The sequence below is a fragment of the Bos mutus genome, chromosome 3 (genome assembly GCF_027580195.1).
Source record: "Bos mutus isolate GX-2022 chromosome 3, NWIPB_WYAK_1.1, whole genome shotgun sequence".
NCBI lineage: Eukaryota > Metazoa > Chordata > Mammalia > Artiodactyla > Bovidae > Bos > Bos mutus.
In genome coordinates this window covers 65,677,609-65,695,282 of record NC_091619.1, presented here as the reverse complement: position 1 = coordinate 65,695,282, position 17,674 = coordinate 65,677,609, and the positions used below count along the sequence as shown (strand labels likewise).

General features: G+C 40.5%; 1 protein-coding gene across 1 annotated transcript in view; it reads left to right on the top strand.

The window, feature by feature from the left end:
• The first annotated feature begins 1,995 nt into the window (after positions 1–1,995).
• The window catches only part of ST6GALNAC5 (ST6 N-acetylgalactosaminide alpha-2,6-sialyltransferase 5), a 216,536-nt gene continuing 200,857 nt past the window's right edge, over positions 1,996–17,674 (top strand). Inside the window, exons 1-2 of the mRNA XM_005896806.3 lie at positions 1,996–2,245; positions 3,057–3,284. Of these exons, the coding sequence (XP_005896868.1) occupies positions 2,231–2,245; positions 3,057–3,284 (243 nt within the window). The 5' untranslated portion in view covers positions 1,996–2,230. The remainder of the gene's footprint in view (positions 2,246–3,056; positions 3,285–17,674) is intronic.

Below are 17,674 nucleotides of genomic sequence, written 5' to 3'. Positions count from 1 at the left end.
CCTCTCTGAATTTCCTGATGTAAAATCACCAGATAGCAGATGATCATTAAATGATCATTACACTGAACAGCACAAGGATTCTCACTTTTGTCACTTGTTTTATCTGCCCTCCCCAAGGCCCCTTGTCCATTTGTCTCTCGGACCACAGTGCCTAAAACCTTTGCGTCAATCTAATCAAATATTTGAGAGCCAGAGACCGTGAAATTATTCAAGTCAACTTCAGAATTACATTTTTCAAATTTATCCTGGTCATCTCATAAGTAGATCGAGCTACTTGCTAACTGCTATCCCAGGAGAGGGGAAAAAAAAGCACAAGCTTAATGAATTTGGTCAGACATACTGTGTAACAGATGTCCAACGTGCTGCCATGAGCTTAAATCATAAATATGATGGCTCTGTTTGGCATGGCAAAATATATTAGAAGTGTTTTATTGGTCACCGGGCAACATACTAGATGGAAGGGGAATCATTCTGAAAAATGCAAAACCATGTCTAGTAGCATCTCAAAAGTAGCCCTGGAGAAACACAGATAATCTGCTTGCGCCAATTCATCAAGATGGTCCTTTGTTTCCCTAATTTGAGTGTCAAGAGCAACCACCCAATAAAGAATTGCCAAGACCCGATAAGATTCTCCTCTGGCTGCTGCTTTTTTTGCCCTAACAACTGGTACTATTCATGCCTAGAGCACAAATTGAATAAATAGCTTCAAGGCTGGCAATGTTGGACACTGTTTGGAAATTTTTGTTCTTCCTTGACAGGCTAAATCCCATATATTTCTCACTTCCCCCCAAACACATAGCATTAATAGTCATTGTTGCACTGACTAATTTTAACTTTCTTAATACTGAGTATAGAAGGATGCTTCATAAGTTAAAAATAGTTTCTGTTGTATCATCAGTCCAGCAATGGATTAGTGAAGATTAAAAACCAGATTGTAATGCCTTCTTTGGCCTTGAGAAAGCTCTTATTGTGCCTATGGTTCAGTTGGTCTGCTGATCATTTTCATCTTAATGTAATCTTTAACATTACACTGCTACAGGTGAGGAATTGAGTAATACATTAAGACAACTATTCTCACTGAGCAATTTCACAAAAAATATGTTTCCAACTAAATTAGACATTTAGCAAATGCCATTTGTAATTCAACGTGGGGTGGGAGAAGGGGAGATCATCCTTTAAACAAGATATTGATATGCATTTCCTGAGAAAAAACAAATAATTATTTTTTTAAATTTCAATTGGAGTTCTAAATGTGAAATTATATACTGTCAGTCCAGTAGAACAACACAAGGACAGCACTAAAGGCCTTAAGATTCTTACAAAATAAGCAGTAAACAATTTTATCTCTAGCAGCCAGAAATCTTTCATTTAAATTAAGAAGAATCTACAGGTCCAGTTAATCCTGTGGATATGATGTGCTGAATGTTCTTAACACTTAAATCATTTAGATGAACACTAGGAACCTCAAGGATCTGATAAAAATAAATAAATTACAATATTTAAAACGTAATGAATTTAATAATTTGGATGAAAATGAGGCTATAAAGATTGCATGAGAATCACTAAATTTAAAAAAGTAAAATTAAGCAGGAAGAGAATATCAGAAAGCTTACAATTGGAAAACTGAAATATTAATTAATTTACTTGAAAAAAAAATTCGTGACAGATTCCTCCCTGCTAAGAACATAAACGCAAATTCTATAAATAGAGCTATTGACATTTCGGCTGTTGGCTTGTTTTTACCGAAATCACAAAACAGAAATATTAGTTTGCAAATTTTCAAATGGCTATCATGTTCAGAATCCAGCTGGATTCCCTCTTCCTTTTTACTTGATGACTTCATAAAAGATAAATAAGCCCTTGGACTAAGAGGTGGGTATACTGGCACAGTTAACTCTCTCGCCCAAGAAATTCTACTCCGCTGAGATTACTATTTGGGGGCTGGAAGGGGGGAATGAAGAGGTCTTTAGGACCCAGCAGGCGGCGGCAGGCGGCAGTTGTGTAGATCGCTGAGAGACTACGAGGGTCCGGTTCAGTTTTAATTCTGTCTCTAATCTCTGCAACAGCGGCGCTTCCTGGGTCTCGCGGCTCCCCTGCTCACTTAGCCGAGGCTGGCCGCCGGGCGAAAATCAAAGCCGCCTCCGCCCCGTCACCCACGATGGAAACCCTCCAAGAAAAAGTGGCCCCGGACGCGTGTGCCTAAGGATTCCTCACAAAAGAAGTGCCCAAAATGAAGACCCTGGTGGTGAGTCATTTGTTGTAACTCCTCTGGGCATCGGCGGGATCCCGGGGCGCAGAGTCCCCAGGGCGCACGGGAGAGCTCCAGGGCGCCTAACCCTGAGCGGCTAGATCGCCCGTTACAAAGGGAGAACTTTTCACCTGCTCCGGGTCTACTCCCGATTCCTCAGTTCTGCTAGGCTCGGAATCCCAGAGCCGGAACGGGAACTCGGGTTGCTGGGCTCCTGGATCTCCGGCCGGAGTTCCGAGCGGTCAGCCGAGAGCCAGAGAAACCTAGGAGTGGTGGGCGTCTTGTTTGGGAATGGGGATTGCCCTAAAGCAACAGCTTGGCAAAAACTAAGAGGGGCGGGAAGCGGGGGACCTTTGCCGACTTTCTTGATTTCCTTGTCGTTATTTCAAACTTGCAAGGATGGCCGAGGTAGAGCCCCAAGGGTCCAGAAAGGAGAGGCTAGACATTCCAGCAGCCGATCTGGGGACAGAGGGCCCCCTCCCAAAGTGCAAGCCCACCCCTGCCCCCGCCGCCGGAGCGCTGTCCCTCGCGTAGCGGGGCGCCGCGCACCACCTGTCCTCTGCCAGGAGATGTGGGAGGCGGTGGCGGCTGAGAGCAGCGACGCGCAGGGAGCATCCCCTGCGGTACCCCCGGGGACTGTGCCTTCTCTGCCCGGGCTGTGAGCGGCCGGGGTAGAAACCGAGCCATGCAGCCCCCGACCCCGACCTCCCCCGCCCGTCTTGTCTGACCGTCGAGCTGGTGTCCCCGCCGGGCGCGCTCCTCCCGGGTCGGCGCTCAGAGACTCTCCTGTGCTCTCTCCCGCCCGCAGCGCCATGGTCTGGCAGTGTGTTTAGCGCTCACCACCATGTGCACCAGCTTGTTGCTCGTGTACAGCAGCCTCGGAGGCCAGAAGGAGCGGCCCCCGCAGCAGCAGCAGCAGCAGGCAGCGGCGACCCTCAGCTCTCGGCGGTCGGCAGAGAGCAGCCCCCCGCCGCGCCCGGAGACCCCCGCGGGACCGCGGCCACTGGACGGATACCTCGGCGTGGTGGACCACAAGGTGACAGCTCGCTCGCCAGCCTGCCCGCCACCCAGCCTGGGGATCCCGCACACCTGAGCTTGCCCCCTTCCCCGGGGCTGGGAGGCGCCGTGAGTAGGTGCCATTCGGAGGCTGGAAGCGGGAGTGGACCCTGCGGGGTGGGATAGGATAGTTACTATTTGGTGTGAATTTCTATTTGAAGAAGGTAGCAAAGTTTTTTAAGGAACAGGAATGAGATGGGTGCGCCCCAAAGCCTAATTTCCTAACAGGAACCGTCCCTGGAACTAGAACCGCTCATCCCCGGAACGACAGCTACTGCTGGGTGCTGGATTCCTGAAGCCTCGGGTTTGGCGGCCGAGTCGCGCCCTAATGGGAGGAGACCCGGGAATGGAGCGGGTACCAGTCCGAGCGGTTACCTCGGACAGGGTGCCGGAAGCTAAATAGCAGCTAGTCCTCTGCTGGCCGCTGCTCAGGCTCGCAGATTCCTATCTGATCACTGCTTCAGATGCTCAGGGCTGAATTATCACAGCCCTGGAGAGCAGTGCCCAGGCAGGCGCAGAAGGCTTGAGGCACAAACTCAGCTTCCATTGGCTTGAAACTCATCACTGAGGGCCTATTTTCCTGTGCCTTCCGGGAAGCCGCTGCATGGCTTGGCTAATAATTAATAAGATGAATTTTTAAGAAATTGAGCTTTCTTTCCCTGGAATAATAAATCTCTGGTTTCAGAGTGTGAAGCCTCTGGGAGAATTGTAATCAAGTTTCTTGATTCTAAAAAGATATTTTAATACAGTTTAAATGTATTTCCCATTATTTGAAGCTGTTAATATATTTTTATTAAAACACCATTCCATTCCATATATGCTCTATAAAGCTACCTCTTGAAACCACCCAACTGTTCTGCTTTATGTATTACTACGTTTTATGGTTGTGAACCAAAGTAATATTTAGGAGGTGCTCCTTTTGTGTGAAAAGGTGGCTTTTGTCATGCATGAAAAAGTCAGACTTTTTAAAGTGACCATCAAAATACTTCTACTCACTTGTGCAATGTATTATGCTAAGGAGTTAAAGGGTACAAAGGAGTTTAAGGCAAGACCCAACCTTTAGAAATCTTTGAATGCCTGTGGGGAAAAAACAACATACCATGAAATATGAATGGATGGATAGATGACAGAGAGATAGACGGTAAATATAAATGTATGGGAAATACTGGATATAAACAGTTATTATTGTTGGAATACAGAGATGAGAAAGATCTCTGCTCTGGTAGGATTAAGGAAAGTTTCTTTGAAAAGGTGGAACTTGCACTGGAAGGATTCAGGGAGCAGAAAAGAGAGAGATTTCATTAGGAAGTGATTTGCTGGGGAGGGGTCTGTTGATCTTAAAATCAAAAGTAGAAACAGCTGTCAGTTTCACAGTTAAGGCTTCTGTTTCTCTTTAATTTGTTGATTGATTACATACTTTGTATCTGCAAGCAACCCATAAGGGCTGAGTCCTAGAAAAGTTTGGGCACTGACTTCTGACTGTGGATGGATGTGGTGTTTATGTGTTTATGATGAATCTATTGAACATGGTGGATTTTCATGGCTGTTGTTTAATGTAAATGGCTAGCATTTGTGAAGGTTTTGTTAATAGGGATGTCAAAAGGTAAATTTGCCGAAAGCTGTGATCTACCTTTAGGAAGATGTTGCTAGTACTTCCCTTCCTGTGCGCTCCTGCTGGCCCAGCACTAGCTAAGAATGTTGATAGCCTAAGGCAAACTATGATGCCCTCATGTTCTTTTTCAAAACAATGTTTATTCACACTAATAAACTGGTTTTCATTTTCAGTGAATCAGCATTGTATTTCATTAAAATGAAGAACAGCCCTTTTGGGAAAGGGATAGGGACACTATATATGAGAAATTGAGATTATCTGTAGTAAAGGGTTTTGTAAACTGTAAAGTGTTTTGTGAATGATAGATATGTGTGGAAGACCTTAGCAGAGAATTATAAATGTGACCAGGAAGGTCTTTGTAGATAATATTAATGAAATTGGTTTTATAGAAAACCAATTTCTCACAAAATTCCATATCCAAAGGGTTCAAAAAAGTTTACCCTGCCTCAAGCAAAGGAACAAATGCAGATCTTAAAACAAGTGCCTTCTCTTTAGGCATCATTGCAATTGTCCCACTGAATGAAATGTAAGCTGCTCAGAATGTAGCCACTTTGTTGTTGTTTAGTCACTAAGTCATGTCTGACTCTTTGCGACCCCTTGGACTGTGGCTGCCAGGCTCCTCTGTCTATGGGATTTCCCAGGCAATAATACTGGAGTGGGTTGCCATTTCCTTCTTCAGGGGATCTTCCCGACCCAGGGGTCGAACCTGTGTCTTCTGCACTGGGCAGGCAGATTCTTTACAGGGAAGCCAGTAGTCACTTTACTACTACTGTTTACTGACTGGAAATTGGGCAAAGTTTCATCTCCAATGGCTCTCTGAAGGTACACATGTAAAATGTTTATGTTCTCTCCCAGTTGCTGTTTAGGTTTACTTGGGAGTTTCCTATGTATAGTCTTGCTTAAGCAGAGGTAGAAATCATTTGTTAGACTATTGCTGGGAATTTTCTTTCCAGTTAATACTGAGGAAGGTAAGAAATGAAAGCTTTTCTATTCTTATTGTGTTGCCAGATGATGCTCTGACTGCTTTTGTCCCCGACTCTTACATCAGGCTTTAGAAAAATTATGGGATGTCCTGACTGTGATGACCACCAAGCCATATGCTGCTGCATATTGAATCAGAATTCCAACAGACTTTCTATTTCCCATTGATTTACTGAATCTGGAGAGGGTTACAGATACCACTTAGGAAAACGTTCGCATCTCCATGGCTGGAGGTCCCAAAGTCTGATAAATATGTAGTGTTTTTGTTCAGTTACATGATGGTATTAACATTATAACTCCAAGATTAAATTCAACAGGCGGTCCTAATCCCCAACACCTGAATTTCACAAATTACTGCCTGTCTGCAATGATAGTCTTGTCTTATATGCTGCAGACTGAATTACTGTTGAGATTAAATCACTATGTGCTTTTGTTGAAAGACATGCCGCAAGTCAAGCCAGTGATGAGCAATATGTATAGAAGCTTAAAATATCACTTTGCATGGTCATATTCCATACTTCCTCTTTCATAAAAGATGTGAGCGGAAATTGTAATTCCAGTATGACTGAGTAAGTGAGGGATTCTTGCAATATCTTGTGACAATGAAGCCATTTCACTCTGTCTTAGATTTTTTTTCTCTTCATTCCCAACCCTTCCCCTAAACTTTTCCCTACAAATCTCCCACTAACTCATTTCCATCTTGTTACATGTCTGTTACTGCAGCTACTGTATCTGCATCCTGGCATTTCCTGGTCCCTGTTTTTGGAAGCCATTGATTTCTAATCAGATCTGCCAGATCTAAGCAAAGAAGCCAAGTTTCATGGTTTGGGGAAACTTCAGCCTTTGAACTGCAGCATAATGTATAATCAAACTAAAATACACATGTGTGTGCTTGCACACAGAGAAACACACACACACACTAAATCAAACCACCCCCAGAGGAAAGCACCAATTCTCCCAGCAGAGTGGGAGGGGGCATGTAGCACATTCTATATCCAGACTGGATTGGCTCCGGGTAGGTAAAGTCATTGGCCATCTGGTGGACCCTGTGAAATGAAACTGTAAGCCAATTCCCATTTCCAGTGGAGCAACAAGGGAAGCCCTTCCAGTGAACAGGAGCTCTTATCACAGAAGGCCAACTTGTCACCTGGGCTGCCCTTTGCTTAAATGGCTTATAAAGAGCAGTGATCATAAGGTCTGAAGCTGAGCTGCTCTCTCCTCGCTTTAGCAAGAATGGATTTTACATGTACCAGTGGCATGCTTGCCTTGGTTCTTTCTTTCCTTAAGCACTCAGTTATATAGACAAAACCAAACTGCTTAGAGGTAATAGTACTATCACTATTAATTAGTAGCTGTCCAGTTGGAATGCTAAAACAAATCAATGCAAGAGTTGAAAAAAGAATTCAAAACTGGAAAAAAAGGTTCAGTTCTGACTCTTTGTGACCCCCATGGACAGCAGCACACCAGGCTTCCCTGTCCATCACCAACTCCTGGAGCTTACTCAAACTCATGTCCATCGAGCTGGTGATGCCATCCAACCATCTCATCCTCTGGTATCCCATTCTCCTCCTGCCTTCAATCTTGCCCATCATCAGGGTCTTTTCCAATGAGTCACTTCTTCGCATCAGGTGGCCAAAGTATTGGAGTTTCAGCTTCAGCATCAGTCCTTTCAATGAATATTCAGGACTGATTTCCTCTAGGATGGACTGGTTGGATCTCCTTGCAATCCAAGGGGCTCTCAAGAGTCTTCTCCAACACCACAGTTCAAAAGCATCAGTTCTTTGGTGCTCAGCTTTCTTTATAGTTCAACTCTCAGATCCATACATGACTACTGGAAAAATCATACCCTTGACTAGATGGACCTTTGTTGGCAAAGTAATGTCTCTGCTTTTTAATATACTGTGTAGGTTGGTCATAGCTTTTTTTTCAAGGAGCAAGCATCTTTTAATTTCATGGCTGAAATCACCATCTGCAATGATTTTGGAGCCCCCCAAAATAAAGTCTGTCACTGTTTCTATTGTTTCCTCACCTATTTGCCATAAAGTGATGGGACCAGTTGCCACAAGCTTAGTTTTCTGAATGTTGAGTTTTAAGCCAACTTTTTCACTCTCCTCTTTCACTAAAAAGGTATGTGCCATATAACTTACTTTGAAATTATGGCATAAGAATTCTTTTTTTAGAGAGGTATATACATTCCAGATATAAGTTTATATCATTCATTAGACTCTTTTATAATATTTGAGGCATCCAGTGAAGGAAAATTTGGTTCTCAAAGAAATTTAAAGTGACTCATTTGCAGTGTTCAAGTATTATAAAATGTAAAGTGGCAATTATGACAAAACTCTGTTATCACAAAGCATCAACTAAAAGAAATCATGAAATGAACAGCTTTTTATTGGCAAAAATTTCCAATAATGTAGTTGTTTTAAACTGGAAAAGTATTCTTATAAGGTTAATAAAATAGTTAACCTTTCTTAATTCTGATCCAGGAGTATTTCTCCAACTTCCCATAGGAGTAATCCCAAGATACCGTTATGCCAAAGCCCAGATTGTACCTAGTGGATGAGTCTGACCTGGCTCCCTTTCAAGTGTCAGGTATTCTGGCCTCTTTCTGATCCTTGCACACTGATTGTGCCTCAGGACCTTTGCACTGGCTATTTCATCTCCCTGGAAAGCTCTCGCTCAAGATCTTTTGCATGGTTGATTCCTTCTGATCATTTAGTCCTCAGATCACATATAATCTTCTTGGGTATCAAACTCTTTAAATAGCCCCCTTCTCAACGGTCGTTCTCTATTTTACCAGCCTGTTTTATTTCCCTAATAATACTTAACAATATCCGAAATAAACTGAAAGTTTATTTGTGTCTTGTCTGCCCTCCCCCCAAGTACAATCTAAGTGCTGTGACAGCAAATATTTATACCTCTTGCTGAACAGTTTAACTTCAGGCCTAATGCTTGGCCACTGGTCAGTATACAATAAGTATTTATGGAAGGAAAGAAGAAAGCAGGGTGTATTGGTGGTACCTTACGTCAAGTCCTTTCTCTACAAGAAACATCAGGGCAGTCTCAGGCCCAGGTATGTCGTGTCTTTCCTAAATTTGATTTACTATTGCTCCACCTAATAATGATAATGGAAAGGAAGAAGAAATGATTTAAAACAAAAGACTCTTTGGGAATAAGATTTGGGAATCTACTAATTTAATAGGCTTCCCTTATTATCGTGCATATTAAAGTTTGAGAATCATCATCTGAAATGTTTTTAATCATCACAATGTGTAGTTCTGTAGCTAATTTGTTTCTGGGTTTTGAACTACTCACAGCCCTTAGTAAATATTCACTGAAGGCCTAATAGTTGCAAAATTACAGGGAATTCTGGAAGAAGAACACAGTCCCTACCCTCAAAGAACCTTTTTAATCTAATTGGAAAGAAAAGACAAAGAAGCAAGAAAGGTTAATAAAAAAGCAAGTGCTGAATAATAATATGAAACCAAGAAACAGTAAATCAAGGCAGTGGCACTAAAAAGGAGTCAATTTCTGTGATCTTTCCCATCTATAAAATTGGTTAGATACTATTATTACCTTAGAAGTTATAAAACTTTCAAATTAAAATTCCATTATTCATTAACCCTTTTAAATATATGTGTGTATTTCTATATATATTACGTAGATGACAGGCAGCGATAGTTAACAACTTGAATATTAAATCAACTTCAAAGTGGGTTGATTTTAAATTCAAAATATTCAGTCTCTTTATGATTCTCCTTTGCAATGGCATAGGATCCCCTGGACTCTTGAAGGGAGCTAACCCTGTTACCTTGTTCACCTGTCTCTGTAACATATGGTGATTATATTTACAAACCAAATCTCGTAACTCATGGTATGATGAATTCTAACATAATTGTGTTGGCCACAAGACAGAATATTTGCGATCAGATCTGTCCTGAAACACACATCTGTTATAGAGGAGACTTTTCATAACCTCTAAGGTCAAACCACAGCTCAGTGTAATTCCTGTCCTCCAAATGCTGGGATAAAGAGAGATTAGAGATGAGAAAAGACTGAAAGGTTAAAACCCATCATTAATCAATAAATTATTCTGAAAAGCTTCTATACATGTATTAAGTAGCCTTTGAGCAGCTGTGAAGGGCCTTAGATATTGAAAGACAAGGAATGATGATTTCTTAAATAATAACATTATTACCCATACCTTGTAATTCAAGAGAATTCCCTTGTGAGTCAGTAAATTTATGATCAAATGGTCAATAAAAATTTGGGAGTGGGGGCTTTTGTAAGATGTACTCAGATTCTTCTCAAACTGTTTTAGTCTTAAACTCACAGTGTGGGCCTGGGACAAATAAATATTTTTATTGCATGCTCTATTCAATATAGTTTCCCAAATAATAACCACAAGCATGGATAGTCTTAATTTAGACAGAATATCAGCAGGGAAGCCTTCCTAGACTTGTAGTCCATGATGGATCTGAGCTATATGCTTTGTCTTCATCACCAGGTTCCCACGATAACACTAATTCTAGTTTATTGTCATTTTTTGTCTAAAATTGTCTGCTTTTCCAGTTTGACAATCAAGTCTTGGAGAAGGGGAATTTTTTCTCTTTTTTTGTCATTAAATTCTCAGCCTGGCATATAATGGGTCATCAATAAATATTTGTTGAATGCATAAGTGTATCTATATAAATATTTTATATTTCTTCTAAAATAAGCCCATTTATGACTGCTTGGAGTCACTGAAAAAGAATAACTACATATTGTAAATATCAATTTTTCAGGCCACAATTTGTAGTTCTGTAACTATTTCATTTCCACATTCTTGTACTTATCAGATCTCTTCAACATACTCAAAATTTTAGAGCTAGAACAAAAACTTCACAATTATCAAAAGGGACTCATGAGTGGTCATGCAATTTTCCCAGAGTGGCAGTATGAGTCTCTGACGTATCATTCCTATAAAAGAAATTCAGTGCCAGTGTATTCTAAGCAGCGACTCAATGCTATTTGAACAGAATTTATTAAAATGAAGAACCTAGGCGTATCCAGTTATTGGAAAGAAATAAATATTTAAACATCTTATTATTCTGAAATGAATATGAGCATATGCCTCTAGATAGTTGAAAAGAGCTCCCACCAACCACTGACTTAGCAATGGGTACTCTAAAGACTGCATAAAATGCATGGCACTGATGTAATTGGAACAATTTGCAAATCAGAGTAGATTTTGCCTTTAAAAAGTAAACCAAGCCAAAAGGAGTGTGGTGTTTAATTATTTGCAGAAAATGTCATAAGTAGACCACTCATTCAGCTGAATTACCTTCTCCTCAGTGGGGAAGGAAACATCAGTGGGAGATTCAGTTCACCAAGTTTCTTCAGGTAACCATTGACTCCTGCTAGATTCTGAGATGAGCTTCTTGCTCTGAGATAGAATGACTTGAGGCAAATCAGAAAAACCATTTTACCCATAGTAGGGAAAATGAACCTTGATAGTTGTTGTAGCTCAGAATGAAAAGGAATCTTTTTTATTATATTCTCTTTTAATAGCTAAGAAGATGTCTTTAGTGTTCCTGAGAACCTCACCAAGTCTGAAGATACCCTGGCTGACTGAAATGCAGAGTTAAATCATTTTTAAATAAGAAAGCATATTCTGGAAATTAATTGCACATAAGGGACCTCTCTACTGACTGAACTGCATTACTGAATTTCTCATTTACAGATCTGCTCATGTTCTTCACACACCTCCAATGGCTTCCCATTTCCTGGAGGATCACGTTCAGACTCCATAGGATGGCTCTCAAGGCCTGACGGGGTCTTTGTGGCCTAACTCTCCAACCTCACCTCTCACAGCAACTCGTAGCTCAGGTTCCACACACCCTGGGAACACAGCTTGCTGTTTCACACTCACCTGCTCTTCCTCCATTAAGGAATGCCCTTTCTCCTTTTTTTCCACCAGGTAGGGAATGAATCATCCATTAAAACCCAGTGCAAGCATCTCCTTGCTAAAGTTTTCCCAGAGACAACCTCTATGCAGAGTAAACTGCTCATTCTTTTATGCCAATGGCATATCAGTCAATCAAATATTGGGTAAGTGCCCACTATGTGTTAGACATAGAGAGGGAAAAAATAGGGAGGACCTAGTCCTTACCCACAGGAAAATCACAGTGGAGGAAATTATATATTACAATAACTGTACCTTGGTAAGTGCTAAAATATTCTCTGTATCCTGTGCACATCTCTAATAACAAAATATTGCAATTATTTGTTTGCATGCTTATTTCCCCTACTAGACTACACCTTTTTGAGGCCAGGAACAAAACTTATCCATCATAGTATCTCCAGAATCTGAAACTGTACCTCATACATGTCAAAACTCAACAAATGTTTGTTGAACATTAGGTGGACAGAAAATGAAAGTGAAAGTCTCTCAGTCGTGTCCAACTCTTTGCAACCCCATGGACTATAGCATACCAAGTTCCACCGTCCATGGGATTTTCCAAGCAAGAATACTGGAGTGGGTTGCCATTTCCTTCTCCAGGTGATCTTCCAGACCCAGGCATTGAACCCAGGTCTCCCACACTGTAGGCAGACGCTTTACCATCCGAGCCACCCGGGAACAGAATCCTGTTCTAATTATGTGTAATAGGAAGAGAGCTGAACAAATCTGGCTGATAAACTTATCATAAGAATGACAGAAATGATAAGTAGGGACAGAAGGACTTCACATTTGTGGCACACACATCTTTAATTTCTGGTTCCCCTTTAAATGCAGCGCAGCTTTTGCTGACCTTTCCAGAGTGGTTGACCTGGTGTTGAGAAATAGGAATGCCTCTATTTGAGGGCAGAATGATATTGTGAAAGGCAGGTAGGTATGTCCAAGCTTTTTACTTGTTATGAGCTCTTTGGAAAGCCCTGTAACTTTTAGGCTAGTCTGTAGAAGGGGCAGTGAAGCTAGATTCGTTCATTATTTCATTTATCAAATAATATTGTGTGACTTGCCATTATGTTCGGGACCCAGAAAGTAGCAACACATAAGGTATGATCCCTGACCCTGTGAAACTTACATATATGAGAGACAGATAAGCAGGCATAAAAGCACAGCACAGATTTGGAAAGAAAGATTTACATGTTATGGAGATTAACTTTTTATCCTGAAAGCTTTGAGGAAGTCTTCAAAGGGTGATTAAAGAAATGACTTCACCAGATGTGTTTCAATGGATCATCATGGCTTTGGCGTGGCACAGGTCTGAGCGGTCCTAGGTTATAGGAAGAGGGACCAGTTAGCAGAGTGTAGATGTGATCTAAGTGAGAGATGCTTAAAAAAGATCTAAGATTTGTGCCTGCCTTAAGTTTCTATGATCACCCACCCCACTGTGTCGGTTCAGACAGTCTGAGTGCATCTTTTCGAACAGCAGAAGGTTTGTGGTTCAAGATTGCCTCTCAAAAGTTAGTGAAAAGAGTTTGAGGATGATCCCAGATGGCACTCCAACTTTGTCTAATTTTGAAACTTGCTGTGCATCTTAATACCACATACTGACTTGAGCAAAACAATGGTGTGATGGTTAAGGCTGAAGCAAGCTGTTCATGGAGATTCCATCATGCACACTGGCAATGAATGACAAGAATTAAACCCTCCACCTGCAGCAGAGCCAGTGGGGTGTGGAATACATGTGATGAAGACTTTTTATTAGGTAACAGTTCTATAAGGAGAGAATTTACCCTAGAATAACCTTGTCATAGGAGACTTTTGTTGCATAATAAATGTCACCAGGTGTAAATCTGTTTGAAATATGGGGTGGAAGGTAGTCTCCTCTCCTTTCATTCCCATAGTTAGAGAGCAATTGGCATTTTTTTAAATCACTTAAGTTTGTTAACAACTTCTAAGAAAAGTAAAGATTCTATTTCCCATGCATCAGAAGGAAAAAAAATGTGTCAAGGGGATCTGATTCCTAATTCATTTGAAAACATTTGGTTGGAAGCAAAAAATACACACATCTGAATGAGTTCTAGTTTTATCGGGCTCATATTTGGAGTTACTCAGCAATGTCGCACCTGCCAGGCTGCCATCAGGGATTTCCAAGTTGTCTCCCATTACCTAAGGAGTACATACTTCCATTCTGTAGTGCAAATCATAAAGCTGGATCATTCCATTTTGTTCCTCTTGTTGCAGGTTTTGAACAAAGTGCTAGAAGTGGTGATATTCTACTTGTTTTCTGGAACGTGGAAAAGGGATTATAGGAATCTGTATGTGTTCCCCACTACCAAAGAAAAAGAAGCTTAACCTTGATACTCAAGCCATAATGAATCCCTTAAAGAATTGTGCCCATCACTCTTCCTAACAATTGTATGTGGTTTTTGGCTCTGTTTCAAATTTGAAGTGTTTTAACCCAAAAGTTCAGAAATAAAAATCAGAGAAAGCCATTATAAGAGAACAGGGTATCCTGACTGGATGAACCTTCAGTAGTGAAGTATAAAGATGAAATAACTAAGTCCAGGACCAGGAATAAAGACCAGAGTGAAAAATAAGACCAGTTGCTTCTTCCCTGTTATCAAAGGTGAACTCCTCCTGACCATACAGACATGAAATACTGATTGGGTTCCAGAAAGATGATTAGGGTGGCTTATCATGGGTTCTGCAGTGTCTATGAAGGAGTCACAGTTGTTTGAACTTATTATATTGAGTGTGATTTGATGTGCTGTGTTGTAACAGAACAGAAACATCAATGGACAAGGAATCCATCTAACGTTAAGTTCCTGTGACCAAGAATCACAACTGTCTATTTTTTTCCCTGAAATGAGCACTGTGGTTGCCTGCTAAGTTGAGCAGCTCAGGTCCCCAAGAGAGTTATTAATCTCAACTTAATAATTGATCTTCCAAGTGGAAGACCATTCTTAATGGGTCCACAGAGTATCCTGATGGTGTTTCACACTTTAGAAGGTGTAAAGGATGGAAGCAGGGGCAGAGCTGAATCTTCAGGATATTCTGCCAACCAGTGAACACCAAAATTCAGTACCATCTCATGAAAACTATACCTCCAGACTGTATTTGAGAGCATAGAATGCCTTCTCTCTGAGAAAAGCTTCTTCTGCATCATCCCCACAATCGCCTGTTGAAAAAGAAACGAGAGAAAAGAGGCAAAATGTTATTTTTGGAAAGCTTACTTTACCCCCACCCAGTTGTCAATGCATATCTTCTCTGTTTCTCAAAACAGCAAGAAAAGATTTATTCATAAACGTACTACCAATTACTGTTGGTAATTTAATATATTTCCTTACACATTTTTCCATATATATCAAATATATGTATCTGTGACATTTTAATGTACTTCTTCCCTGCTTTTAATTCATATATGTTAGGTACATGAGTCTTTTGTTGTTCTGTCGCTAAGTCGTGTCCGACTCTTTGTGATCCCATGGACTGCAGCACGCCAGGCTTTCTTGTCCTTAACCATCTCCCAGAGTTTGTTCAAATTCTTGTCCATTGAGTCAGTGATGCCATCCAACCATCTGATGCTCTATTGTTCCCCTCTCCTCCTGCCTTCAATCTTTCCCAGCATCAGGGTCTTTTCCAATTAGTCTATATATGGGTCTGTGTGCTGTGCTTAGTCGCTCAGTAGTGTCTGACTCTTTGTGACCCCATGGACTGTAGTCTTCCAGGCTCCTCTGTTCATGAGATTCTCCAGGCAAGAACACTAGAGTGGTTTGCCATGCCCTCCTCCAGACTATCTTCCCAACCCAGAGACTGAACCCAGGTCTCCCACAAGGCAGGTGGATTCTTTATTGTCTGAGCCACCAGGGAAGCCCATAAATGCTGGAGTGGGTAGCCTAGCTCTTCTCCAGGGAACCTTCCTGACCCAGGAATGTCTCCTGCATTGCAGGCGGATTCTTTACCAGCTGAGTGACCAGGGAAACCTTTATGGGTCTATATGTATATAGTTTTACAATACGATATGATTGGTGGTATAGTAAAGGACATGAGCTATACGTTAGATCCTAGCTAAAGATATTTCTTTTAATAGCTTAAAACCCAAATATATTCCAATTAAAGTTGGAATAATTAGTAAATATGTCTTGATATTTGTGCTAAGTTCTCCACTTATTAATCCTGAAGATATGTACATCCCTTACTAGGGTATAAACACTTTTTTTTTTTTTTTTTTTGCGTGGCGGAGCTTGTGGGATCTTAGTTCCCTGACTCCCTGACTAAGGATTTAAACCCATGCCCTTGGCAGTGAAAGTATGGCCTTGTAACTACTGGGCCACCAGAGAATTCCCTAAACACATTTTTCTTTCCTTGTCTACAATTCTCCCCCACTTTTTACTTGTGGTGATGCTTTCCTCCTCTGCTTGTTTGCTCAGTTACAAAATGTGTTCCAGGATTTTTCAGTTTAATGCATCATTCACAACAGTCCCTTAGCTCTTCTGGTCACTTTCTTTCTAAATTCCCTTCAATCCATCTGTTGCTATTTTGGGGGCATAGCTGGTGGCAAACTCTTATGAGCTTCCAGGACTCAGAGATGATTGTCATCTTTGTAGTCAGTGAGTGTTCCTTTTCCAGATTTTCATCTCATTTTAGCCTTTATTTTCTGGTTTTCCACTCAGCATTTAATTCCCTGTCTGTATATATTACAGTTTGAATTGCTTGTCCATATACAAGTTTAATTTGACATAACTGTCTTTCCTAAAAAGAAAATTTACAGCACAAATAATTATATCACCTTCTTAATTAGCAAAGTTTTCTGTATTTCTTTTTATCTTCTAGTTTTATACAACATTTTAATTCCTTTATCTTATTTTAAGCTAACCGTTGAATTCTATGACTATTCTTCTTGATTTTTTTTTTTTAGTACTCAATGTCTTTGAGCTACTCTCTTTCACATTTTTAAAATACGTGCTAAATGTTATTTCTTGACTTTGGCATAATTTCATAACTCCTCATTATTCTTTCAGTCCATGGGTAGAATAATTATGTCAGTAAAGACATCAGGGCCTGCCTTTTCCATGACAGCCAACTGGCAGGGGATGTATTTTATACATCTTGGTTTGGTGGCTTCCAAGTAAAGGGATGAATCGGAGAACATAAGATCTTTGCCAGTAAGCTCTTTATGAAATCAGTCCTTTGGTGCCTGAACTGTTTCCTTTATCCTTTAGACTGAAGCATCACTAAAATTTTTTGACCCACTTTTTTTGTTTTGTAGTTGTTTACAAGACACCTACTTAATTTTTCTTTTATTGAAGTGTAGTTGCTGTACAATATTATATGTTATAGGTGTACCATACAGTGATTCACAGTTTTTAAAGGTTATACTCTATTTCTTATAAATAAATAGAATATTTATTTTATAAATATTGTATTCATTGTAATACTTTTAGACATTTTATAAATGTATATAAGATATTGGCTATATCCCCTGTGTTGTACAATATATCCTTATAGCTTATTTTATACATAACAGTTTGGGTCTCTTACTCTCCTACCTCTTCTTGCCCCTTCCCCTATCCACTCCCCACTGGTAACACTAGTTTGTTCTCTGTATCTGTCTAATCCACTTTTTAAAATGTTTTTATTGTGGTGACTTATATATAACATAAAATTTGGCACTTTAACCATTTTTAAGTCTACAATTCTGTGGCATTTTAAGTAATCCACAGTAATGTCGATCATCATAACTATTTTCAAAATTTTTCATTACCCCAAACAGACTCAGTAACCATTATGCAATAACTCCCCATTCTTCCCTCCCTCCAGGCCCTGGTAATCTCCATTCTAC